This window comes from Coptis chinensis, chromosome 3 (genome assembly GCF_015680905.1).
Source record: "Coptis chinensis isolate HL-2020 chromosome 3, ASM1568090v1, whole genome shotgun sequence".
In the NCBI taxonomy this organism is placed as follows: domain Eukaryota; kingdom Viridiplantae; phylum Streptophyta; class Magnoliopsida; order Ranunculales; family Ranunculaceae; genus Coptis; species Coptis chinensis.
Window position 1 is genome coordinate 120,651,007 of NC_141458.1, and position 25,335 is coordinate 120,676,341.

The window sequence follows — 25,335 nt, forward strand, 5'->3', positions numbered from 1 at the left end:
CACTTCAACCTAAGATGCAAAATGCCATGTGGCGATCATTTAACTCAACGTTTTGCCACCTTTGATAGACCACCACAGTCAAGTTGGGTTATTTGGATATATATGACACCTAATGACTGAGCAATTAGCATTGGTGATCGGGACAATAAGTAAGATCTATCGCACCTTATACGATTATAGAGTTTCTACATAACAGAAGGTCATATCAACACAAGTAAACAACTAGTAGACCTCAAAATTTGTATCAACTCCTGAACCAAAATCCTCCCTTCCTCCTCTTTTCAAATGAAGGTGGGAAATGATCCCAAGACCTTCGGACCAACACCCAAGGGTTGGCAGTAGGCGCTAAGTACCGTCTATATTTCTTATCTTTTTTCTTCACTTTTCTACTACTAATTGAGATTGAGATTTCTGTAACTCTTTATTTCAAATCACTACTTCGTCCTACATCATTTATAAACATAAGCACATAAACTAAGAGAATAAGATAAGCACGAAAAGCATTACTTTTATACTGAGTTTTGCAAACAAGGAAAGCACCACACGTAGATGTGTGAAAACTCAAAATCCAAGAAAATAAAAACGAGTCAAGTTTGCAGAAAAGGAAAATACTCAAGTAATCCCAAGAAAAAATTTAAAAGAAAATTTATATACAAAACAAAACAACTAAAACCAGTAATCAAAAAAGTTATAAGCCACGTATGCTCACATGTGGAAACAATTTGCAACTTTAAAATAAGTTATAAAAGAGAACGCACCATGTGATCAAGCAAGAAAACCACACTAAACAGTTAAATTTTAGTCCACAAAGATTTTACAGAAAAAACAGAATTTCGTTATTTCTCTAATGCCCTAGAAAGAAGAGTTAATAATAATATATTGGTTTTGCAGTAATCTTATTTTCTCTCCCTGTCTTTCTCTTCTCTTTTTAGTTCTACAAGAATCTCACTCGAGCACTTCTTATTTATAGACCACGTACTCCGTAGGAATTACGCTGAGTCGGCTTAGTAACTAATCTTTGAATTAAAGTAACTATTACCGTATTACCGTTTTACTAGCGGAATATTTACGCTCTCGTCAAAATTATGGAAGTTCAAGCCCGGTCCATACAATAAACTTCATGGTATAGAGCATAGTAAAAAATATCCCGATATATTGTGATATTTGAAGATATCCTAGATGAAAAAAAAATATATAAATTGGTTTTGCAGATATATAATCTTATTTTTTTGATGATATTCCCTGTTTAGAGATATTTGGAGATATTTTTAGTTATACAAGATATTTCACTCGATATAATTTTTATTTAATAGATCATTATATTTTAAATAAATATAAATAACGTATCATAATAGTCGGCAATATTAGTAATTTATAATATTTTGATATTAAAGTAATTATTACCAATGTCAAATATCCCGGATATATTTACATATCCCGTTCGATAAATACCCGGTCCATACAATAAATAGAGAACACTGCCTCGAAAAAAATTAAAGGTATTATTACTGAAAAAATTTCTTATCGAAATAAAAAAATACTGGAAAAATTATCTTTTACGGCGTTATAATGGTTCGGAAGCTTAATTCAGTTTTGTGGCAATAACAGACTTCTGAATCCTGATAGAAAGATGCTATATACTGTGACATGCCATTCTAACACCCTGGCCGGGGAAACAATCAGTGTGCGCATGGCAAGATGCCAAGATAAGCACAAAGGACAAGAAAAGGGCCAAAACAAAACTTAAGTACTTAGGTTTTCTGATTTTACTTGGATACGTCGTACTATATTAAAACAAGCTAACCGATGGAATATCATGGTTTCAATAGATATACCTTAGAACACAAACAAGGACGATGATCACAAACCAAGTAAAACAACAAACAGCTCTATGCCAGTTATGCATTCAATGGGATATGGCGGATATACCAATTGTTGACACTTGCGTATAAGTACCGCAGGTTATTTGCTCATGCGGATTTGGGCCCAATGGCAAGAGCCAGGTTGATTTCAGTTCTGTACTTCTTTTTGTTAACAGCATTGGTACTCAATTGTCATGTCAAGAAAGGAAGGTAAAATGGGATTTTTAAATATATCTGTTTTGCAGTCGCTCGTTTACAAAAAAAAAATGTCACTCGTTTGAAAATGATGTTTTGTGAACTAGCCTATATTTATATTACTCAAGTTCCTTATGGAACGAATCAATCTGTGTAGGTTCATGTTGTATACATGGGAGATCATCCAAAGGGAGCACACAAGACTTTCTCATCAAAGCACCACTACTCCATCAGAACAAGTGGAAGGACAAGGTGTTTGAAATAGTCATTTATATCCAATCAAATCATCAGAAATTCAGAACAATGATGAACAATGATCCACTCCTACACAATTTATGGAAGTCCTCACGAAAGGAAGATATGGTAGAGTTTCACACCATACATTAGGCTAACATCCTGGTTTATGACTTAGAGCTAGCTCGCTTAACTTGGATCATCTAGGATTTGAAAAGATTCAATCCTGTATTCCTGTCTCAAAATGAGTTAAAAAGAATAAAGTCAAAGTCCAAAGGAACATGTTTAGGTTGCCAACTTGACCATAATTCTTACAGTGCCAATTATCCTTTATTCGACAATACTCAGGGCGATGCTTTCTTACATTTCTACAGTTAAGGATTGATTAAGCAATGAGCTTAAGTTAGGACATCTGCTAGTCCGAAGTGGAATTAGGTTTAACCTTGCAGAGCACAAAGATGAAGCCATAGAGAATATTTCTTGACATTTTTTGCTACTATAGCATATATCATAAACATCTCAGCTCTCATTTTCTAATATAAAACTTTTAAATCGCAGTCACTCTGCTGCCAAAGAGTCCCTAGTTTAAAGTTATGGAAAGAGCTTAAATGGATTTGCGGCTAAACTATCAGATGAAGAAGTTGCGAGGTTTGAAGGTGAGATGTTCACATACACATACGCCATATATAATGCAGATCGAAAGTGTGATTCTTTGTTCAACTACTTTCCGCAATATATAATCAAATTTGATTGCAGAGATGGATGGAGTCATGTCAGTTCTTCCTAACACCAAACAGAAACTTCACACCACAAGATCATGGGATTTTATGGGCTTTCCGAAAACGTCATTGTTGGAATGCTAGACTCAGGTGAACATACAAAGTTATAATAAACATCATGTACAACACAATTTGTAGAATGTACGTCTTAAATAACACAAGAGGAGGACTTCCAAGTGCCAGGATCACCGTGTATAAAGTGTGCTGGCATGGTGCATGTAGTTTTGAAGACATATTAGCCGCTTTTGATGATGCAATAGCAGATGGAGTCGATATCATATCAGTTTCCTTAGGATCTGATGTTCCAGATCCACACTTCAAAGACCCAATAGCAATTGGCTCTTTCCATGCCATGAAGAAAGGAATATTGACTTCAAATTCAGCTGGAATAGTGGCCCATTTCCAAGGACAATCTCAAACGTCTCACCTTGGTCTTTAACAGTGGCTGCCAGCAGCATCGACAGGAAGTTTGTGTCCCAAGTTGTGCTTGGGAATGGTCAAATTTTTACCGTAAGTCCACTTAAAATTCTTGGATCATTCATTAGCAATTGTTTTCCCCCTTGTAAATTTGTGCGCATTTCAAACATGAAGGGTGCCATCAATAGCTTTGCGCTCAAGGAACATCATACCCCTTGATCTGGGGAGGAGATGCAGCTAATGTGTCCGCTGGTGCAAATACCGCAAGTTTCTGTGGGCGGGGTAGACTGAATTCTCATAAAACAGAAAGTAAAAATGTTCTCTGTAATGGCTTCTTTGATGGCTCAGGGGTTCTAGCAGCAAATGGAATAGGAGTTGTAATGGTTCACTACGTGGATGATTTCGGATTCTTTATCTATTTCCCTGTTGATATTGTCTTCTGAGCAAAGTGTATTACTGGATGATAAAAATACAGCCAGATATAACTGCTCCTGGTGTAGACATCCTCGCTGCCTGGTCTCCAGTTGCAGCGCCTTCGTTATACAAGGAGTGTCAACTACAACATTATCTCTGGTACATCCATGTCTTGCCGGCATGCAAGTGGAGCTGCAGCCTATGTTAAAGCTGCACACCCAGCATGGTCTCCAGCTGCCATCAAGTCTGCTATCATGACTACAGGTAAGGCAGCAGAACTTTGAATAAGCTATGCTGTAATGAACATACTTCTGATCATTTCTTCGTTTTCAGCTCATGTCATGGACGGAAGGAAGTACGAGGACAAGGAGTTTGCCTATGGATCTGGTCACATCAACCCAGTAAAGGCTGTGGACCCTGGATTGGTATTTGATGCAGATGAGGATGTGGAATTCCTCTGCAAGCAGGGTCATAAGTTATAACACTTCCACTCTGAGACTTGTCACAGGAGATTCTAGCGTTTGTAACAACACTACGCCTGGAAAAGCATGGGGCCTTAACTACCCATCCTTTGCACTAGCTATTGAAGACAGTGAGCAAATCAATTCTACCTTCACTAGGACAGTCACCAATGTGCTCAAAAGCTGCTACCTACCACTCTTCGATGGACATGCCCTCTCAATGTCAAGGTGGAGCCATCAATTTTGCTTTTCGATGCCATTGGACAGAAGAGGACATTTACAGTGACGGTTACTGGACCAAAAATAACACAGCAACCGATTTTATCAGGTTTTATTCACTGGACTTCTGATGACCATCATGCAGTTAGGACACCCCTTGTAGTTTACACTGTCCTCTCTTCAACATTGTCACCTTATCCCTCCTCCATTCCAAACAAGAAGTCACATTTCAAAGGTACCTCTAGTTATCCAAAGAATGTGATCCTTTGACTCCTCTAGGTTCTAATAATGAAACTTCAACTACTGCATTCGATAAGCAAAGATGTTTTGACATGTTTGTACCACTTCTTTTGAAGCGTGTTTAAGTAGAAATAAATCCAAGCAGTATTATGTCACTAGTATCATAGTAATTCCGGTTTCTGTTGCTTTAAAATATTTGTTATTCTTTTCATATATATAGCTACTACATGAGCAACTATAGAGGCCCTTGTTACATGCGATTTAACACCAAGGGACAAAACTGTCCAAAAGTTTCAACAATTTGCCATGGATTTCATGGGCATTTGTGAATGGAATCTGAAAAAGGCTCTCTCCTCGATGGCTCTAAAATTTGCTCTGATTTTTTTCCCCCCTAAAGTTCGCCATTTGATTTGCAGAACTCATGGAGGGCTTTGAGGTAAAACCCTGGAGTCTCTTTTCTTTTTTTTCAGCATTTCCCACCTAAATATGGAGGGAACGACAAACAATACAAAAAGGAAAAAAAAAGCCAAAATGCTTCAATTTATTACTGATCAACTTGACAAGAATATATCATGAAAATACGAATAGGAACTACAATACAAATATAATGAGGGAAGAGTAACCCACTGCTTGGAGTTAAGACGTGAAGCAACAGTGCTTGCACATTTACTAATCACTACATAACCCGAACCGACAAGAGTGATAAACAAGGGCACGAAAAAAAAAAAAAAGCTTAAGCTACAGAGGTTTTCTGATTTGGCTTGAACACGTACCGTATGAGCGACTCCTTAATAGATAAGAGCTCAGGGAATTCTTTCTTCAACTTGGTGCTATCCAGCTCATTGTTGCTCCTCGGGGCAACTATCACCTTTGCCTGCTCTTCTAGTGTAAAGTTCTTCCATGTGAAGTTGGGGTCGATGTAGGCCTTATACATTTCCAGAATCTCATTGTGACTGACCACTCCAGGATTGGTGAAGTTCCATATCCCAGTGAGATTCCTCTTGGCCATCTCTAGAGATATGGGTAGGAGTTCATCCAAAATTGTCATTGAGTTTGGAATGTCAACTACCTTTTCATATTTGGAGATCTTTGTTATAAAATTACGAGGATTAGTCAAATCCGAAGATATGGGCATCCTTACACGCAGTGTGCACACGTTCTCATAGTTCTTAAGCAGATCTTCCACCTGTTAATTCAAGGATGAAACAAATCGATATCACACGAAACTAAAATTTGAAAATACTTATTAGATCTACAACAACAACTCACCATGGCTTTCGTTTTGGAATAAAATGATCCAATGAAATTGGGAGTATCTTCTTCTTTAAACCCAATACCAGATCCAAGTGGATGATTTAAATCATACTCAAAAATACAACCAGTAGCATAATTAATTAAAACCAAACCTCTTTCTCTACACACATCAGCTAAAGTTAAAGTCCCCACAACATTTGTACGGATCGTTTCCACTTTATGTGACTCACACCAATCCACGTTGGGTCGACCCGTTACACCTGCCGCGTTAAATACATGACTTGGTTTCACCGTTTCTAAATCGGTTATTAATGAGTCACGGTCCTGAAGTCGGCCTGAACCGTATACGTAATTTATTCCTTGGGATTCACATAGTTTTCCTAGTAGTCCACCTATCCAACCTGTGCGTCCGTAGATTAAGAATTTTAGTGGGGCTGTGGATTCAGATGAACCGTTGGATGTGAAACCCATAGGGATAAAAAAAAAAAGCACAGAGAGGTTGGGTGCTTGTTTGAGCTGATGATGAGTAAATTAGGAGAGGGAGAGAGGAATGGTGAGATTGGATCTGGTGTTGTTTTATAAGGCCAGGGGAGTGAAGTGTGGGTTGTTTGTTTGTGTGGTTGCAAAATGCGAATATTTTATTACCATAAATGAATGATGACGTTGTCGTCTGAGATGTCAATTACTCATTATTATAGCCACTTATTCGGACATGGACATAGATCGGAATTTGGACAAGCTTTCAAGCTGAAATAAATCCGTACTTTCGACTTATTTTGGAAGCAACAAATCTCGGTTACGGAATAACGGAAGCAACATAGAAGAAGCTACTTTTTTAAGATACTGGATTAATCATGATATCGAGAATGATTGTACTGTGATATCAAGATAATACCATATCTTTAGCAAAAATAATAATAATCATAACCTTAATCCCATAGTTTATCTCCCGACACTCCCGTTAAGAATCCATCCAACCTCAGCTTTACCATGGAAACCCATATTTGATGGAAATTTGTTTTTTGAATTTCCCAAGACTCTCCTTAACACATAATTGATTTGATAACGTAACACTTAAAAAAAAAAAAAAAAAAATCGATAACCTAACACACGACACTTATTTTAAGTGAATTTAAGGCTGAGTCCAATGGTGTGCTACTCTTCATCTCTATCCCTCAAAAGCACAGTGATATCCCACGGATTGGGTAGGAGTTCATCCAAAATTGTCATTGAGTTTGGAATGTCAATGGTTTGAACTATCCTAAGTTGGGGCTGGTTTGAAAACCGATAAAAAAAAAAAAAAAAAACCATTCAACAACAACTCACCACTTTGTTTTGGAATAAAATGATCCAATGAAAAACCCAAATTTCAAAAGATCCAAGTGGATGATTTAAATTTAAAACCAAACCTCTTTTTTAAATCAGCTAAACCAACATTTTTCGTTTCCTCAACCAATCCGTTAATAAAATAGAAACTTGGTTTCACCGTTTCTAAATCGGTTATTAATGAGTAACTGTATACGTAATTTATTCCTTTGGGATTCACATAGTTTTCCTAGTAGTCCACCTATCATAATTAAGAATTTTAGTGGGGCTGTGGATTCAGATGAATTTGTGAAACCACTCCAAATCTTGTTTGAGCGGATTTGAAATTAGGAGAGGGAGAGAGGAATGGTGAGATTTCTGGTGTTGTTTTAAAAAAAAAAAAAAAATTCAAACTCTAAATCGATATTTTACAAATCTCGGTTACGGAATAACGGAAGCAACATAGAAGAAGTTACTTTTTAAGATAATTGGATGATATCGAGAATGATTGGGCAAAACCACCGCCACACCCTCCACTTTTGAAGGGATGGGGGGCCATTGCACCCAGCCTAAGGAATGTGAAATGCATGGACGACTAGAATACCATTAATCAATTAATCAATTAATCAATGAATGAAGCAGCTTCCGTGTTAATTTTTGGATGTACAGCAACGACTACCACTTATATTTCATCAAATCAACTAAAATTGCCGAGAATAATTTCTCTTTTTGGGATTTATTGACTGAGAATATGTTGGTAGCAGATGACATTGATGTAAGAAGTCTCCATTGTTTTGGTAGATTCCCACCAATTTTAAAAGACTGAATATACTTGCTGAATAACTATCGAATATGAATGACACCTCTTCACACCTGCTCCTTTTCAGTGCAGAATCAATCATTCCATACCTTTTTGCAAAAGGATACAAGCGCTTTTGCTTATAAAACATTTCCAAATTCAGTCAAATTCCAAGATTTCCCTCATCTTGAGCCCACTGCACATCTTATTATACTTACAAGTTAAAAACACATCCTAACAACTCTTGCACTCAATTAAATTTACAATTTATTATGTCTTTTACGTCTTATTTTTAGGGGCGTTCTCCGTGTGGAATGATAAAAGTTTTAAGGACTTGAATAGGAACACGGAGGGAAAAACCAATATCTCTCAAAAGGTTAATACATGAATGGTACAACTTACAAGTAAAATATGGGACTCTCACATGCCAGAATTCAAAGCAAACAACATTCCTTTGCCTACAGAAACTCATTTCGACATGACTATCAGTCCCCACACAGGACACATGTATCTATGAATTGAATCAATCTATTACCTCAACATTGACACCCTTGCTCTCTTCCAAAGGTATGGCACTGGAATTGGTCCTGAGTTAAGAAAATAGAAGAAGTCAGTACATTAATATGATAAAAGAAACAGAAATTTTAAGAAACTTGATTAAGATTGGTGGGAACAGAAGTAACTTTTGTACATAGAAGAAGTCAGTACATTAATATGATAAAAGAAACAGAAATTTTAAGAAACTTGATTAAGATTGGTGGGAACAGAAGTAACTTTTGTACAAAAGTGATAAGGAAATAAATTATTGCGACTATTTCTGCTGTGTAATTATAGCATATGAGAGGACCAACAGGTAGCAGATGGCCGGAGAAATAGACCTATATGATTGTGGAATCTATGACTTTGGTTGTTGTCTACAGAGGACTGAAAACCCTGCCAAGTATTCTACTAAGATCCACTTCTGGTTCTCTTGAGTTAAATAGATGCCTAATTATCAAATAATACTCCTGTTAGCTACAATCATCTGTATTGCCTTTTAATGCCCCTAAAAGCACACTTGAGAAATAATTAACCAAAAAGTTCATCGAGAGATTTTACACAAAGAACTACATACGTTGTTTAATTCAAGTAATCATGTTTCCTAGCATGATAGCTCTTACATGATGCAATACAATCACCTAGAACCCTGGAATATTAAAAGACGTGGGATTTAAAGTGCTCAAATATGCCCCCGACAGGAGAGCTTCTACAAGATCTCCATGGAATGGGTTTGAAGACACAACAAAAACTATGAAACAACAAGGCCACTCTTGAGAATGTAAATTGTAGTTTTAAAGAATCTAAACGGATTATTTCATGATATCATCTTTTAAAGCATCTTGAGGTATGTGCTACTAGGTTGCAAACATACAAACTTGAAAAAGAGAAGCTGGCCAACCAAAAAAATTCAGAACAAGGAAATCAATCATTATCACCAAAAGGAAAGGAAAGAAAAATGACTTACTTGTTATCATTGTGATGCCCCGACAGCTATTAAGCAAAGGCAACATCTGAACGAAAGATATACTTGACACCCTTTGTAACATTGCGGGCTTCATGTAGCATACACTTTTCACCGTGAATGTGAAGAAGAGCCATCCCTTCAATAGGAGCCACCTGTACATAGAGAAGCCATCACTTTTGTAAGATAGACATCTAAACAAAATGCAGCTTAGAAGTTAATCAACTACAGAAACTGAAGAAAGGTCACAACAAATATCTTCCACGTAGCATCCAGGAAAAAGAAAAGGGATAATATTTAACCTCAGCAACAACACCTCGTCTAGAACCATAGAAGACAGTCTCTCCACCGACAAGAGTCTTGCCTGATTCCTTGGCTCCACCACTTAGATATATCAACAGTGTGTAATGTGTTCGACACCCATCCCCAAGATCAACACTTTCATCAATATGCCGTCCGAAGCGCTGACCCACCTTGTACCTGTGAAAATACTCAAAATAGCAACGAAGTTTATAATCTAGGAACAGAAAAATTTCGCCATATAATTTTCATGTACTAAGAAACAGAACACTGCATTCATTTACAATCTGAAGTGATGATAAACAAATCAAGTAAGAGATTTACGAGCTCAAGGTCCACTTTGTCCGATAAATACCAATTTTGCTATACTTATTAGTTATAACATACTCGCCTGCAAGCACCGATGTTTTCATGCAGGCATCCACCTGATCCAGATAAAAACATGTAATGAAACAAATCACAGGTATAGTTTTCATGCAAGCATCTACCTAAGTTGATTTTTGTTGTGTTTTATTGACTGAACCAAATGCATTAATGAGAATAAATTATGTTGCAATATAAGCTAATAGAGGGGTCTATAAGCATCTTCATGGTAAGTGAGAACTTAACACCCATTAGCCCACTCATAATTTTCCATCACACCTCTTGCTTCCTTAGTTCCTTAGCAAGGCCAAACCATCCAAAGTTGGACATATGAGGCAGAATAAACTCAGCAATAAAGTATATATGAACTAATCAACGCCATTGCGGTTTGATACTAAAAACATTAATTTACTCTACCTATAGAATCTGATATTTGGATTCAACCCAACAGCAACTTTGTTACGAATTGTGATGTCAGCAAAGAGTTTTTTAAGCCCAGATTCCCATATAGTTTCAGCAAGAACCGGATCATTTACAGCAATGCGATCATTATCTCTATAAGCCTCCCCTTTCAGTGGGCCAAGACTTCCTTGGTGGGTAAACCCAATAGATTCCGCAACCTCAACAAATGCTCTTGATTCAGCAGACGTGAAGAAGTTCGGCACCTGAAAGCATTAAACAACCTAGTACATAAAACTAATGAGAGAAATAAAACTAAAAATTGAATAAAAGTGTACCGTGAATAAGTGGGCGTCTTTAAGATGAGTTATCTGGAGAGATTTCTTTTGTTTGATTGCTGGCCACTTCAATTTCTTCGCATCATCTCCTCTTTCGCCCATTCTGTATCCAAATAATAAACTTGTTTTTCGCTCGTTTTGCGCTTTATAGTAGCGGCTGTATTCGGAGCGGGTCAGGCTAGGTTCAGCCCAAATGTTTTGGCGTGTTAGAAAGTTCGTGCCCATATTTGGACTAACGCTATTTTCTGTTGGTGTAAGAAAAGAGAAAAAGCAAATGGGATTGAGACACTGAGTTTTGGACTTTTGACGGTGTAGCCCAAGAACTCGCTCTGTTCGTGCAATCTTGTTGCAGTGGACAACCTGTAACCAAATCTATTTATCTATCTATCTCAATTAATAGAGTATACCATAATTAATATGGACATTTAAATTTGACCAGTTTTTTTTTCTAATACTAAATACCCTTGATAAAATATTATAACAAATTATTCAATGCTTTTAAGAAAGACTATTTTATCATTTCGAAATTTACTACCATCTATGTCCTTAAGATTACATAGTAATTTAAAGACGTACGTGTAAATTCAAGTCAGAAATCAACTACACGCCACTATTCAATTATTTGCGACTTAGCCTTCATATTAATTGCCAAATTATTATCATTTATATCGAAATTAAATGCAAGGAAACCAGCCGTCTCTCTTCTTCTTCTCTTCTTCTTATAGTACCGTCTCTCTCTCTCATCTTCCCACGCCAGTTCATCTTCCCATCTCCTTTTTTTGCTCTCTCTTAGAAACAATAGAATTTTGTTGATCTTTGGATTTATTATTTATTATTTTTGATTCTTGGTATCCGACAAACCCACAAGCAATTTGTATTTGTATCAGTGAAATGGCACGAAAGTTGTACGATTCTGAAGAATCTTTAGAGCAGTCACAAAACCAGGTGGCGGAGATTAGGATGCAATGTAATAATTTCCAGCAGACCTTTCTCGCTTTTGGTGGGCAAGAAAATGGTCAGTCGTTACATTCATTTGATGATCAACCATCTGCATAATGATAACAGGAAATAACAGCAAGGATGCAGATGTTTCAGAAATAATAGCCAAATGGTTTCGCTGTTTTTTTTATCAACCATCTGCGGTTGCGGCCATGCAGGCATTGAATGTAATAATTACTCGTGTTAACTTCACATGCTTATTATTATTAGTATAGGTGTCAACATTTTCTTAATATTGTGATAGTCACTGTGGGCAGGGAGTACTGGTTTTTTACCTTGAGAAGAAGTCGATTTTGTACATTAGTCTTGCGAAATCCAATTCCAAGTCAAAGAGATCGAGAACAGGTTGTTATCTGCATTACCTATTTATTTTTCTATCTGTTTGTTTCAGTTGTTTAGAACTTTATAAACTGAAATCCATTCTTTTTTTAGTGTCAGATGATGGGGCGTCTAGTTCTTCTGATAAGAAGTTTAGAGGGTCTGCATCTTTTGGCCTGAGCTTTTTCTTTTCTTCTACTGGCATTGATGAAGGCGCCCTGTGGCCATCAGTAGAGGGTTGAGGATAACAGACTCCGTCCGTTCTTCTTCTCTCATCTTCAAGCTATGCAGGGCACTTTCCGCATTGTAGCCAGGTGGGCAAACATACATAAAGCTCACACCCTTCATTACCTCAATCTTCTCTTTCTCTTTCTTAGATATTAACGCACTCTGTCGAAGAAACTCCTATTCCTGAGCAAACTCTCTGGCAACTTCTTCAACTGTACGCTGCTTCTGAGCATCAATCTGTTCGGCAATCCATTTACGATGTTGGTACGGTTCGGGTAAGATAAAAGATGCCATGGTTTTTTATTCAAATAATAATGACACCATGTTGTACCTACCGTCTATCATATGTGGATGGACAGTTTCCAAAGAAGAACCAAGAAGATAGAGACTATAACACATCAGTAGCTTCTTCAAGCTCAGCCACATCAGAAAAACTTTATCCTATTCTTAATGTTGTTGAGCCGTCTGACAGATCCCGTGCTTCCAGAGAATGTACTAGCGACATGAGCTTCGCTGATTATGGTAATTCGTTGTCAAGATTGAGTACATAACAATATGATAGGTAGCACTCTAATGGTGATGGCAAAGTAGATGTAAATAAATGTCAATTCAACGCCCGGATAAAAATAATCGCAAGCCGAAGTCGGGGAGATATTTCAAAATAATTTTGTAGATAAAACCAAAGAGTCTGGCAATAACGCTATTGGTAATCATGATCGTAGAGATTTCAGTCATGATAGATTTACAGATAGCAGATTGATTGCGATGGATCCCAAAGATAAAAGCTCATCACTTGATTTTGGTAGAAGTAGGCCTGAGCCAATGCTTGATGATGTAGCTGAACTGGAAATACCATGGGAGCACCTTTATATTGGTGAAAGAATTGGTCTAGGTAATGGCTTCTACTGCGTTATAATTTGTTGTTTGTGTATACGTTGTGCATTCCTTTCCTCTGGCTATTCTTTGTCAATCTAATATAGTTCTCTACATTGATTATAGTGATCGAATTTCTCTATTTTCACTTTTAGAAATATTAAGTTCTCTCCATCTTAATTGTTGGGGTTCCTGGTGGGGTGGCTGGTAGAGACTGGAGTAGTTACTTATGGTGAAATGCATTTTTTTAATATTATCTTGCTTGACTATAGTGCTGATTTGAATGGCATGGTGAGTCTCTCTCACACACACATACACATACACATAAACACACAGCACCTGTCTCCTCAGACATAGTCTACATACCATAGACATATGTATAACAATCATCTATTTTTTAGGTTTGATAAGAATGCAATAAGCACCCTTGTGAACATTTATATTTCCCTATTTTATCGTTCAAATGAAAATTACATTAGTCAAATATCATTATAATATGGTGCATACTTGAGACTGGATCCCCAAGAATCTGCATGTTGACGAAGACAACCCAACTAGATCAGCACTTCATAGCCCTATCATAATTTTATCATCCTTCCTTGGACATTGTTATCCCTATATCCCCACCTGGGAAGAGTTTAATATTCAATTGCTTAATGTTGAAGTCTCAGTTTATAGTATTAAGGTTTTGTTTCCTAGCCCGATAAAAGTTAAACACCCTAATAGAGTCGTGCTATCTCTTTACTTTTATGTGCTACAACGACGGTTGTATATGTTGTTTATTATGATAAACCCAATAGTTGTTGAGGAAGAATAACAGGAGATGATGTAGTATTTGTGTCACAATCCGAATTTCTAAACAATTACAAAATGAATATTTGAAATATAAATATCTCAAACATCGCTATGTTCAATTATCTAAAAACCCAGGCTATGACGGGATGGATATATATAAACATACCAAAACCGAAAACCCACATTATAAAAGAATCAACTTAAATTAAATAAACCCAAGAATTTTCTACCATTACTTTATTAAGCTATCTTCCCTCCAAACAAAACATCAAACAAACTCTAAGAATAAAAGTCCTCATTACCATGTTATCATGTTATGTTGAAAATGTAAACTATGTTATTACATCCTTCCAATAAGAATGGACATAATAAAAGAACTAACGGACTGCTCCAGGCAAGAATCCCAATCACACACCGTGGTTTCACTACTTTCCACCTATGTTCCCAAGAACACACCCACGTTGCCAAAACAAAGCAAACATGGGTCAGCAAAATGGAATTTACTGGTATGAGTATACTAACAACATAAATTATTTCCAGACTTTAATCATCCAACAAACACTTTATATGTACCCATATCTTAATCATTCTCAGCTTGGAAGACAGGTAGTTCCGTCATTTCAACCGGCATAGTTTCTTCCCAAGCAAGACTTTTATTCTATTAACTCATTATAATAACTTGTTTTAATAACTAAGTAATTGAATTAAAACTTACTGATATCCACTTCTGTATAAGGGTAGGACCGCATCCCTGCACAAAATATTATTAAGTCCTACCCTCTTGCAAATGGAAGTTAGGAATTCTAAATAAACATATGTAGATATCATATCAGTATTCAAATGTAAGTCTAAGCACACCCGTACAATCAAATCAATTTCTATTATTAATTAATCGATTATTTTTCTTATACACCCACCCTTTAGTATCTACTCCACGATTTGCACTCCACACATTTGCCAAATCACACATTCCTGTGTGCCTCTCTCCCACCGAATACCACAATATCATAGCCATCTCTGGGCTTTCATACACATATTTCACAGTCTCTTTGGGCATAAAACTCAGGTCATTCATGGCACATTCAATGAATACCTTAGGTCATTCCCGCTACATTCAAGGAATACTTATCATCTCACTAACGGACCATTCATGGCATATTCAATGAATGCCCTGAGTCATTCCTGCCACATTCAAGGAATACCCAACCCTACATTCCCGTACATTCAAGGAATACAACTAACCCGCAAGACGAATACCTTAGTTCCTTTCTAGAGCAGTCCAAACAATCTGGTCATTTATGGCATATTCAATGAATACCTGGGTCATTCATGACACAGTCAATGAATACCCATTTATAACGTTAACGGGCCATTTATGGCACATTCAATAAATGTCCACCTAGCATATGATATCATCAGTCATAAAAACTCATTTCCAAAACTTGAGGCGTGGAGAGTTCTAAAAGGGTGCGGCAAATTTGTTTACGCATTATTGAATTTTATTACATATATTATCTCAGAGAACGAAGGAGTATCTTGTTTCAGGTATTATTATTTACGTGTTATTAATTAGATTGATGTCTAAATGTCATAGCGTCGTATCTCATAAAAGATTGAAATATCACATAACAGTTAATACACGTACACACGTATATATAGAAAGGTCTTAGCCTAAAGCCAAGCACGCTATTAACCCTAGACTTATCCTACTGGACCTAATCCTAGCAAACAGTCAAAAGTCAACCTTGGTCAACTAGTCAAAGAGTTGACTAGTCAACAGCAGTCAACTAGTTTAAACTTATCTAACCCCAAAAATCCAAAGACTAAGACCCATAGTCTTTAACCTTTCCCAAGCCCAACTAAAACTTAAGCCCATGAGTGAATATCTAAAAATCAATCAAGCACACTTGCCTGATTCGGCCCAAGCCCAAGCCCAAACAAAACTCACGTACTGTTCACCTTCTTCTTCCTCACAGCGCCTCTCCTCCACCACCAGCCACCATCGGCCATCCAACACCACTATTACACCATCGGTTTTCCTCCCTACCAAAAACCCAATCTATCTATACCACAAAATCACGATTCCCCCACTCTTCCCAAATCGCATCCGATGACCATTAATGTTCCTGACAAAGCTTTACTCGCCCCCTCTCTAGCACCCATTCAAACATCAATAACCCACCTCAATTCAACACATTTAAAAACCCAACAACAAGATTTCAAACCAAATTAAACATGACAGGCAACGCCATTAACAGCTTCTTCCAAGCTTCGACAGCCCACATCTCACTACACTAACACTCACAGTCAAATCAAAATTAAACGCATATATAATTACCTAGTTCGACCACGACATTTACAGTAACCATAATCAATTTATGTACTCGTTTTGTTTCAATGGATCGGGGCAGGTTTTCCGAGACAACTTTGAACCTGAGAAAAACAGTAGTTAAACCATAAAATTTCAAATGTATAATCGACCATATGAACACAATATGGACACGATATGTATTCTCCAATTCCTCTACATACAGAGTGAGCAAAAACATAAACTTAAAATGAGCAGTAAAGCAGAAAACTGATATCTTTATAACTTTGTCATTAAACCCAAAAACAGGTCGTAAGAGTAATAAGAGTAAGAAATTTCATGTTCAGTGAAGTGATGTATTATCTACTCACCTGTAGTACGCTCCGACTATCAGCTAGCTATCCGTAGATTTCCAGAAAAACTTCATTTTCCTCTCTCAGTAAAATTCTCCATTTTTCTGTGTAAAACTCTCTGTGTTTTCCAAACTCTCCGTGCAAACTCCTTTTTGTTTTAAAACCCCGTGAAAAACAAGGAAGGAAGGGTTATCTCTTAACCTACGGGGTTTCCTATCTTTAACAAAAGTTTATCCTTTTTTTTTTTTTTTTATATTATTATTATTATTATTATTATTATTCTAGGAAAAATAAAAGAAATAAACGGGGTGTTATAATTTGGTTATTTAGGAGCTACATACAAGGACTGCCTTTTTTATCCCTTTTTATCTATGGTTTTGTTGTGTAGGTCATTATATCTTGCTTTTGGTTCTGTTGACTAAAGTGCCCATTTTATTCTTACAAGTGTAAAAGAGATTAATCATCCCTCATCATTTAAGGCCACTCATTCTTTTGTAATTATTGCTGCACCATATTATCCTTGGGATGAAAGAAGATTATGTTGTTTATGTCATGGCCATGGAATTAAATTTCAGAGAACTCTTGAAAATTTCATGAAAATTTCATTTTTGGCAGGCAAAGAAAGTTTTAGTGTCCTGAAAATTTATATATTAATCATACTATCACAACTTTTCCTCATCTTCTGTTGTTTAGTGTTATGAGTTATGACTAAGATGTCTTAGTCAGATGAGTCGAAAAGAACAAAGAAAAAGAAAAAAACAATAATGGGTTTACAGTTTTTCTTGGATCTAGAATTTGTTTCTATGTATTAGTATTTTGTACAGTCTTAAATAGTACTGATTTGTTCATTTGTGTTTTTTTTTCTTTGTTGTTTGGTGTTGAACCTTAGGAAGTGGCTGTGAAAAAGTTCTTAGATCAGGACTTTTATGGGGATGCGCTGGACGAGTTCAAAAGTGAAGTAAGTGATAAGTTGACTCTCAATGTGTTCTTTAAAGCATAATTTCTATTCATGACCATATGTACATGTCTTTCCAATTTACAACATTCTAAAGTAGTCCGGTGTTCTCAATTGCCAAGTTCGCATAATGCGCAGATTGCGCCATCTGAATGTTGTCCTTTTTGTAGGAGCTGTAACCCGTCCTCCTAACCTCTCTATCATCACTGAGTTTCTTCCGAGGTACAATTGGCCACTAAGCTACGTGCTCTTTGTAGTTAGTTGAGCTCGCTAAGAAATTGTTGTTGTTACCTACTTACTTGAGTTTTTACTGTTGAAAGAAAGCATATTTGTTAGCAAAATGATTGGTACGTCATTCTTTTACTGCCATTTCAACATGTATATTTAGATTTGGGTCTCATTCAAGGATGTACCTTGCATATTGCCATTTCAGCATGTATATTTAGAAGATGGGGATTTTTTTTTTTGTAATGCTATCAAATTGTGAACATTAGGAAAACATTAATGATTAGTATTCATGTATTTTGTATTTTAATTATTCATTCAAGGATGTACCTTGCATATTGCCTTTTATTTATTATTATTTGGAGGTGGCAATTACTATGTATATTTAGAAGATGGGGACTTCAATTTTTTTTGTAATGCTGAATCAAATTGTAAAACCATGAACATTAGAAAAACATTAATGATTAGTATTCATATTTAATGGCTTCTATATTCTTTTTTTGTATTTTAATTATTATGGTCAAGACCCTTTCAAAAAGGTTCACAACATGTTCACGTGATTTCAAAGTTAAGGAAAATCCATTTTTTTTCCCTTTACAGATCAACTTAATTTAGTAGAAGCTTTTATTTATTATTATTTTTTTTTTCTATGGAATGGAGGTGGATATTTAATTACTATCTTTCTTCGAGTATGTCAAATTTAGAAGAAATAATTATTCTTTTGTGACTATGTTTACCATGACCATATACATTAATCTTTTTTTTTCCTCCCATTTTTTTTGCTGTACTTAGATTGTTCTCATGAGTAGGGGACTTCAATTCAACTTAGAACCTATGATGGACAATTTCATTTTTTTTTATGAACTTACACAATATTACCTAACGTTAACATTTTTTAAAACCTAACAAGTAAATTTTTTTCTAAGAATATATCTCTCGCCACTATGTAAATTTTTTTGTATGTCCGGGCAGATATATGCTATGACGATATTTAATGGCTTCTATATTCTTTTAGCGTGCCAGTTTCAGAAGCTAATGAACTGATTGAGTATGCTAACATAATTTCATAAAAATTAAATGTAGACACCGATATTATATTCAAATACAAATACCTGTCAACATGATCTATTTGCCATCCACATGCAGATCACGTATTTCAAATGTGTCACAAAGACTTTGAGGACCATATACATTAATCTTTTTTTTCCTCCCATTTTTTTTCATGTACTTAGATTGTTCTGCGATTGCGGCATTGGAAATTATTTGTAAACAGAAAATGATATTTAAGCAATGATATGTATTATGAATGTAATGTAATGTACATGATTTTTAAATTGCAGTATTTGTTACACGTGCAACTTTGTTAGATTTTATGAATTTCATGTATAAATTAATAACAAATGAATTAGTAACAATCTGACATAGTTCTCCTCTTGATAACTATGCTCACATTCTCTTCAATAAGTTTTGTGTGTCGTTTATGTGCAGAGCACGTGCATTTTGCTAGTATATATATAAAAGCTCGCACATATTCTCTCTCATCACCATATCGTTATATTTTCCAACCCAAGGAATATTAGTGGTTCCTAAAAAAAGGTCATAATAATTTGAAAATCCTCCCTGCATTTGTTTAATTTTCCTTCATCTATTCTCAAATTATAATCACCTCCCCATAATATGCGAATTTCACCCAATTTTGAAACTATCGGATGAAAAATTAGAAGTTTTCGAAAAAAAAAAAAAAAACAAACACGTATTCTAAACGTTAATGAAAAAAAAAATGAATACAGTACCTCCACGAGATGAAAACCCCAAATGAGCAAAACCATAAATAAAAAAATTCTTAATTCTTCACAACCAAAACTTCTCCATTAACAACAAAATTGAAAAAATCAACATTAATAGCACCGCCACCAACCACTGGAGGAGTGAAAAAACCCCACCATTTCAACTTTTTTAATGTCTTTAGATTTATTGGTAGGGACGGTGTTTCTTCGATAAGGAACTTATTTATTCTTTTTCTGGATTATATAAAGAGATGTCCTAGACTCTCTATACCAGCTGAGGTGGAAAGTCAAAGAAGTTCAGTAGTTCAGGTGTTTAATATATTATTCTAATTAGTATACTTAATATGTTTTATGTCTTTGACCTTCAGGAAATGGATGGGCGATCCCTGGTAATTTCGACATTGTTTGATATATTTGGATTCACTGCTGCAGAAGTTGCTCAGAAGCAAGCTGAAAAAGAACAACTGAAGAGGTTTTTTTTAGCTTCTATGCTATATTTATTTTTCATTAGTAGTAGAGGATGTTTTAGTTTTAAAGTGATATTTATTATTCATTGATGTTTTTTACTCTGATTTGACTCTTTTTTTAATTGGGATGTCTTGCAATGAAGCACCTAATGTAACATATTTGTTTTTGTATTGTGTGGATTCTTTCTCTGTATAGTAAATATTATTTTTGAACAACTATTTTTATTATTTTCTTTCTCCTCAATGCGATTTCTGTTGTTGTTAATGCTTCCAATGAAAGATGAACACATAAGTAGGTAACCAGTTAGAAACTTCAGCAAATTGTAGTTGGATATTTTGTCAGATCCATGGACACATGCTGAAGTAGTAAGTTAGATTTTCACCCTAAAAGGAGAAGAATTAGGAGACCATTATTAGTTTATTTATTTTTTATCAATTGGATTTCATTTGATCAATTTTCTTATCTCTGGATTGATTCTTATAAAAGGTGGTGTTTTTTCTGTTGACTGTACGTTTGCATATGTAAAAGTGAAAATTTATTGATGGAATAGAAAGAATACTACACATATACAATTCTATACATATACTTTAGGGAAATATATATGAATGAATTGAATGGTTTTCTGTTTCATGAAGTTTTTAATTTTTCCCTTGAAATTTAGCTAGGACACTGGAAGAGCACACCATCTTTTCTTAACAACAGAAGATTCAATGGTGCATGCAACTAATTTATTTCAACAAAATAGCCCATATGTGAAGCAACAATTGTTAGGGGGATTACAATCCACGCAATGTGACTTAGAAACACATTCATACTATCCTGAAAATTCTAAGGTGAATCTCTCCCTCTTTCTGTATTTTTTTTTTCATTTTTTTTCTTTCTTTCTTTTTGCATTTTTGTGCTGTAAAAGTCCTAGTACCTGGATACTGATTCAATGGTATGGCTGAATTGTAGTTTCTTTATCTAATGGAACATTGCCTTCCAAAGTTGCATATATATATTTTATTGTAAGTAGTTTGCATGGAATGCCATGAGCGTTGAGATTAGAAGTTAAATTGAGCAAAGTCAGTAAACCATTAATGATGGGTAAGGACTTGAGGGTAGTTACGCAAACTATGTGAATCTAAATTCGTTAATTTGCTTTGGTGTACTGGTCCGTATTAGTTTAATTTAGTGTCATTGTTTGTCAAGAGTTTTATTATATAGATAACTTTCTGATCACAATTCATCTTCCACATTAACATAAACACACTATTTCATAAACACTATTCATCTCTCTTGAAAATGATTCCCCCCTCACATCGTAATTTAATTATGTTATGTATGTTTTTGTTTGATTCTTCTTCATAATATGCAGCAATCAAATGTGTGTGTAAATATAGATATTTTAAGGACTTACATGTAATTTCAAGAATCGGTAACGTTCTCAAATCTCAATGCCCAGGATCTGTGATTTGAAGTTGTAGTATTTATATATGATTTGTTGTTTGACAGTATAGTTTTCAATTTAGTACTGATTTTTTCTAACACGTCGCTTTCACTTACCCATTTAATTTGTTTTGCAGGTTAGTGTTTCCCTCTTGACAAAAAAAAAAAATTGGTATTTAACTTCAACTTTCCTATATTGTTCCATTGATGATTCACTGAAAATCAGGTTAGTGTTCCCATTGGTGACCTAAAATTTTTGTTTCTTCCATTTTGAAAAGTTATTCTCGAGGCCCAAGCGGGGCACTGGGCACTGTAATTAAAGTCCGCGAGTAATTTTTTAACTTATTTGATAGCTTATATATTCTTAATGAAAACTTAGCTAGCGTTGCCTGCAATTTGATTTGTTTAATTGTATTAATTTATATTTAGTGCATATTAACATGTAAAGTTTGCTTCATTTTTGGGTAACCAAGGTAGCTCAATTTTTTTGAGCGTTTTATTCATCTTACTTAGTATCTTACGACACTTGAATTTTTCCAATGATGGTTATCATAAATCAGTCAATTAAGAAGGATTAAAAGACAATGATTAAATTCTTTATGAATTTTGTTATTTATTACAGTCTCTTATTCCTTATTTTGCAATTGGAAGTTCTACTCATCTTTTTTCTACCTCTATTGTAACAGATCACCTTCATGTACTATTGTACTACTCAAAATACTAGGGTAGCAATCTTTTGGCCTTAACATTGGTATGAAATCTTTGAGTTTGTTTACTCTATTATTTCTTTTTTCCACATCTTATTTTACTGTTGCATTTTTTTTTATTGTCACTGTATGTCATGTATTAATTTAGCTTTTCAAGTCCAATTCTTAAATTTTGTACATCATTTGAAGGAAACTCTTCATTACAAGAGACACCAGTTGTGTCTTCCATCACTTAACCCCTCAACTCCTTTGTAATTCATCTTTATTCCATCTTGATTTTGTAGGCGTTTCAAAATTATATTTTGAATATTATCGCTACGATGGTTGCTGATTTTAACTTACATGTACTTTCAAATATACTCTACATATTCGTTGTAGAGGTAGTATTTGTTTGAATAAACTTGGTTATGTCGAGCTGCCTACGTATTAAGTTCTTTAATAAACTCGAATCAAGTCGGACGTAGTTCAAACTTTTGATTGGTTAATTAAAGGGGAGATGAAGATAGATGATTGAGAAGATGGATAATTGGCCTCCCTTGAGAATGGAGAAGACGCCTCCTTTTATAGGCATAGATCCCCCTTTTGCGCTATCTTGATGATTGCTTTTACTCCTTCCGTTATGAAGTAATGATCTCTCATTAATGATGTTGTTGACTAGTTTGCAGTGGTTAAATTTCCTAGGTTGCTTAGATGACCTGACCTTAAGTCATATGCACGACCTATTTGTAGTCTAGACATGTGGTCTGCCACGAGTGGTTGAGAGTGGAGGGTACTGACATAGCCCCCTTTCTTTATATCACTGTTTGTAAAATAGTGGTGTAAATAAAGATAATAAAAGAGACCGCGTGTCTTACTTGGTTGAAAATGGAGATTGTTACGAATTGAATTTTATGTGTTTGTAGGTTGGATGTCATTTGTTGCTTAGAGCTTTGTTGTAAGTTGATGTGGTAGGTCCTACGTCCGTAGTGCGCAAATCGTAGCTCGTAGTATGTAGATCGTAAATCGTATGTCATAGCTTGTAATGCGTAGATCGTAGTTCGTAGATTGGATTTGACTGATAATTAGCCTTTGAGTGGTAATTACAGTTGAATCAAGTTTAACCCTATCAGAGGCCTTAAGTTGATTTGTGGTTCTTTTGGGGGTACCGTGGATTGGATTTGACTAATAATTAGCCTTTGAGTGGTAATTACAGTTGAATCAAGCTTAACCCTATCAAAGGCCTTAAGTTGATTTGTGGTCCTTTTGGGGGTACCGTGGATTGGATTTGACTGATAATTAGCCATTGAGTGGTAATTACAATTGAATCAAACTTAACCATGGCGTTGGTGTTAAGTTGATTTGTACGCCTTTTGGGGGCATTTTTATTGATAGTTAGCCTTTTGGGGGAGTCACTATGGTTGGTAGCTAGCCTTTTGGGGGCGTCACTATGGTTATTAGTCTTGAATTGACTATATATTGCTATGCCCAGTTTTGGAGCTTTGAGCGACCATGTCGGAGATGGTTGTAGCTAGCCCCCAGTTCGTAGTAGAAGCAACCCTTTGTGTGTGTGTTAAAGTTGTTTAACCCCAGTGTTGGAGCTTGATTGCGACATGTTTAGATGGCAATAACTTGTTCCAGTTCGGAGATGGCTATGGCTAGCCCCCTAGCTTGATTGGCTTGCAGTAAACTGCAAGGGAGTAAGCTTCCATTTTGCAATTCGAGCAACTCACTGGTTTGTAGTGTATGCGAACTGTCAAGGAGGGAACTGCGTGCTTTAAATTGTTATATCTGATTCGGGAATACTTAGATGCTTCTCGGTTTGGAATTGTTGATTTCTTGATTCGACAAAGTATTGCATCCCCTAGATTTGTTATTTCAATTGATGATGGATATGTTGGCAACCTTTTGTGTGTGGTATAACTCCATGGCAAGCAAGCTTTTTTAGATTGATTGACATCATCAACACAAGCTTTGCGGTGTGGTCAGTCTGGGATGACCTAGAATATTAATGTTCATTCAAGCTCCAGTGAACTAATGACAACTTGTGTACAAGCTGAACTGACAGTGATTGTGTTCGAGTTGAACTGATAGTTGGAATATTGGTTACTTCTTCCAGGTTGTTGACCTGCTCTGACTTGACTTGAGGATGACTTGATCTAAGGATGACCTGACCTGAGGATGAGCTGATCTGAAGATGACCTAACTTGAGGATGAGCTAATCTAAGGATAACTTGAGTTGAGGCCAACTTGAGCTGATGATGCACTAATCTGATGGACGACCGGGCTGAGGACGACCTGGCTGAGGATGACCTGAGCTGAGGACGACCTGATCAGAGGATGAGCTGATCTAAGGATGATCTGACTTGAGGATGAATTGATCTGAGGATGACTGGCCGAGGTCAACCGAGCCGATGAGCTAATGAGGGCTACCGATCCGAGGGCGACCTAATTGAGGAGGATGAGCTAATTTGAGGATGACCTGACTTGAGGATGACCTGAGCTGAGGCTGACCTAAGCTGATGATCGTTGATCTGATGGATGACCTGGCTGAGGATAACTTGAGCTGAGGACGACCTAATCAAATGATGAGCTGATCTGAGGATGACTTGACTTGATGACGACCTGACTTTATGGAAGACATGACTGATGACAACCTGGCTGATGGAAGGCTGATGGACGACCGGTACAGGGGTCTTTGCATGAGCTTTGGCTGAGGTTTTGATATAGCTCTGTGTTGAGTTGTGCTGGTGTGAGCTTATCCTAATTGATATAGATCAATAGATTAGCATGAAATTTTTGTTTGAGATTAGTTGAACCAACACCTTAGTTGAC

The 25,335-nt window shown here is 36.0% G+C and overlaps 2 protein-coding genes, 2 long non-coding RNA genes and 1 pseudogene across 6 annotated transcripts; 3 read left to right on the forward strand and 2 right to left on the reverse strand.

The window, feature by feature from the left end:
• The first annotated feature begins 1,982 nt into the window (after nucleotides 1-1,982).
• On the forward strand, nucleotides 1,983-6,008 carry LOC147513790 (cucumisin-like; annotated as a pseudogene). The gene is made up of 6 exons (XR_015215651.1): nucleotides 1,983-2,072; nucleotides 2,215-2,420; nucleotides 2,850-2,947; nucleotides 3,048-3,580; nucleotides 3,662-4,165; nucleotides 4,235-6,008. The product of XR_015215651.1 is annotated as a cucumisin-like (transcript).
• Nucleotides 5,337-6,734, reverse strand: NRS/ER (nucleotide-rhamnose synthase/epimerase-reductase). Its single transcript, XM_086597071.1, has 2 exons — nucleotides 6,091-6,734; nucleotides 5,337-6,007 (listed from the first exon to the last, which is right to left on the reverse strand). Exons 1-2 carry the CDS (start codon nucleotides 6,544-6,546, stop codon nucleotides 5,555-5,557), a joined length of 909 nt encoding a protein of 302 aa, XP_086453197.1. The 5' UTR covers nucleotides 6,547-6,734; the 3' UTR covers nucleotides 5,337-5,554.
• A 1,786-nt stretch (nucleotides 6,735-8,520) lies between these two features.
• LOC147513792 (2-oxoglutarate (2OG) and Fe(II)-dependent oxygenase superfamily protein) lies at nucleotides 8,521-11,439 on the reverse strand. 2 transcript variants are annotated; one of them, XR_015215652.1, is made up of 6 exons: nucleotides 11,081-11,314; nucleotides 10,761-11,008; nucleotides 9,983-10,160; nucleotides 9,684-9,835; nucleotides 8,715-8,766; nucleotides 8,521-8,637 (listed from the first exon to the last, which is right to left on the reverse strand). XR_015215652.1 is itself a non-coding variant. In XM_086597073.1 (5 exons), the coding sequence occupies exons 1-4, from the start codon at nucleotides 11,303-11,305 to the stop codon at nucleotides 9,713-9,715; spliced, it is 774 nt and encodes a 257-aa protein (XP_086453199.1). In that variant the 5' UTR covers nucleotides 11,306-11,439; the 3' UTR covers nucleotides 8,521-8,766; nucleotides 9,684-9,712. The 2 variants fall into 2 exon arrangements, 1 of the variants encoding a protein (XP_086453199.1); XM_086597073.1 differs by having other exon boundaries at nucleotides 8,521-8,766; nucleotides 11,081-11,439.
• Nucleotides 11,440-11,778: 339 nt separating this feature from the next.
• On the forward strand, nucleotides 11,779-13,214 carry LOC147513793 (uncharacterized). Its single transcript, XR_015217419.1, has 3 exons — nucleotides 11,779-12,246; nucleotides 12,337-12,424; nucleotides 12,518-13,214. It is a non-coding gene; the product is annotated as an uncharacterized LOC147513793 (long non-coding RNA).
• Nucleotides 13,215-13,769: 555 nt separating this feature from the next.
• Nucleotides 13,770-23,442, forward strand: LOC147513794 (uncharacterized). Its single transcript, XR_015217420.1, has 7 exons — nucleotides 13,770-13,789; nucleotides 17,844-17,912; nucleotides 18,080-18,131; nucleotides 20,290-20,393; nucleotides 21,051-21,222; nucleotides 21,955-22,043; nucleotides 22,504-23,442. It is a non-coding gene; the product is annotated as an uncharacterized LOC147513794 (long non-coding RNA).
• Nucleotides 23,443-25,335: the final 1,893 nt, after the last annotated feature.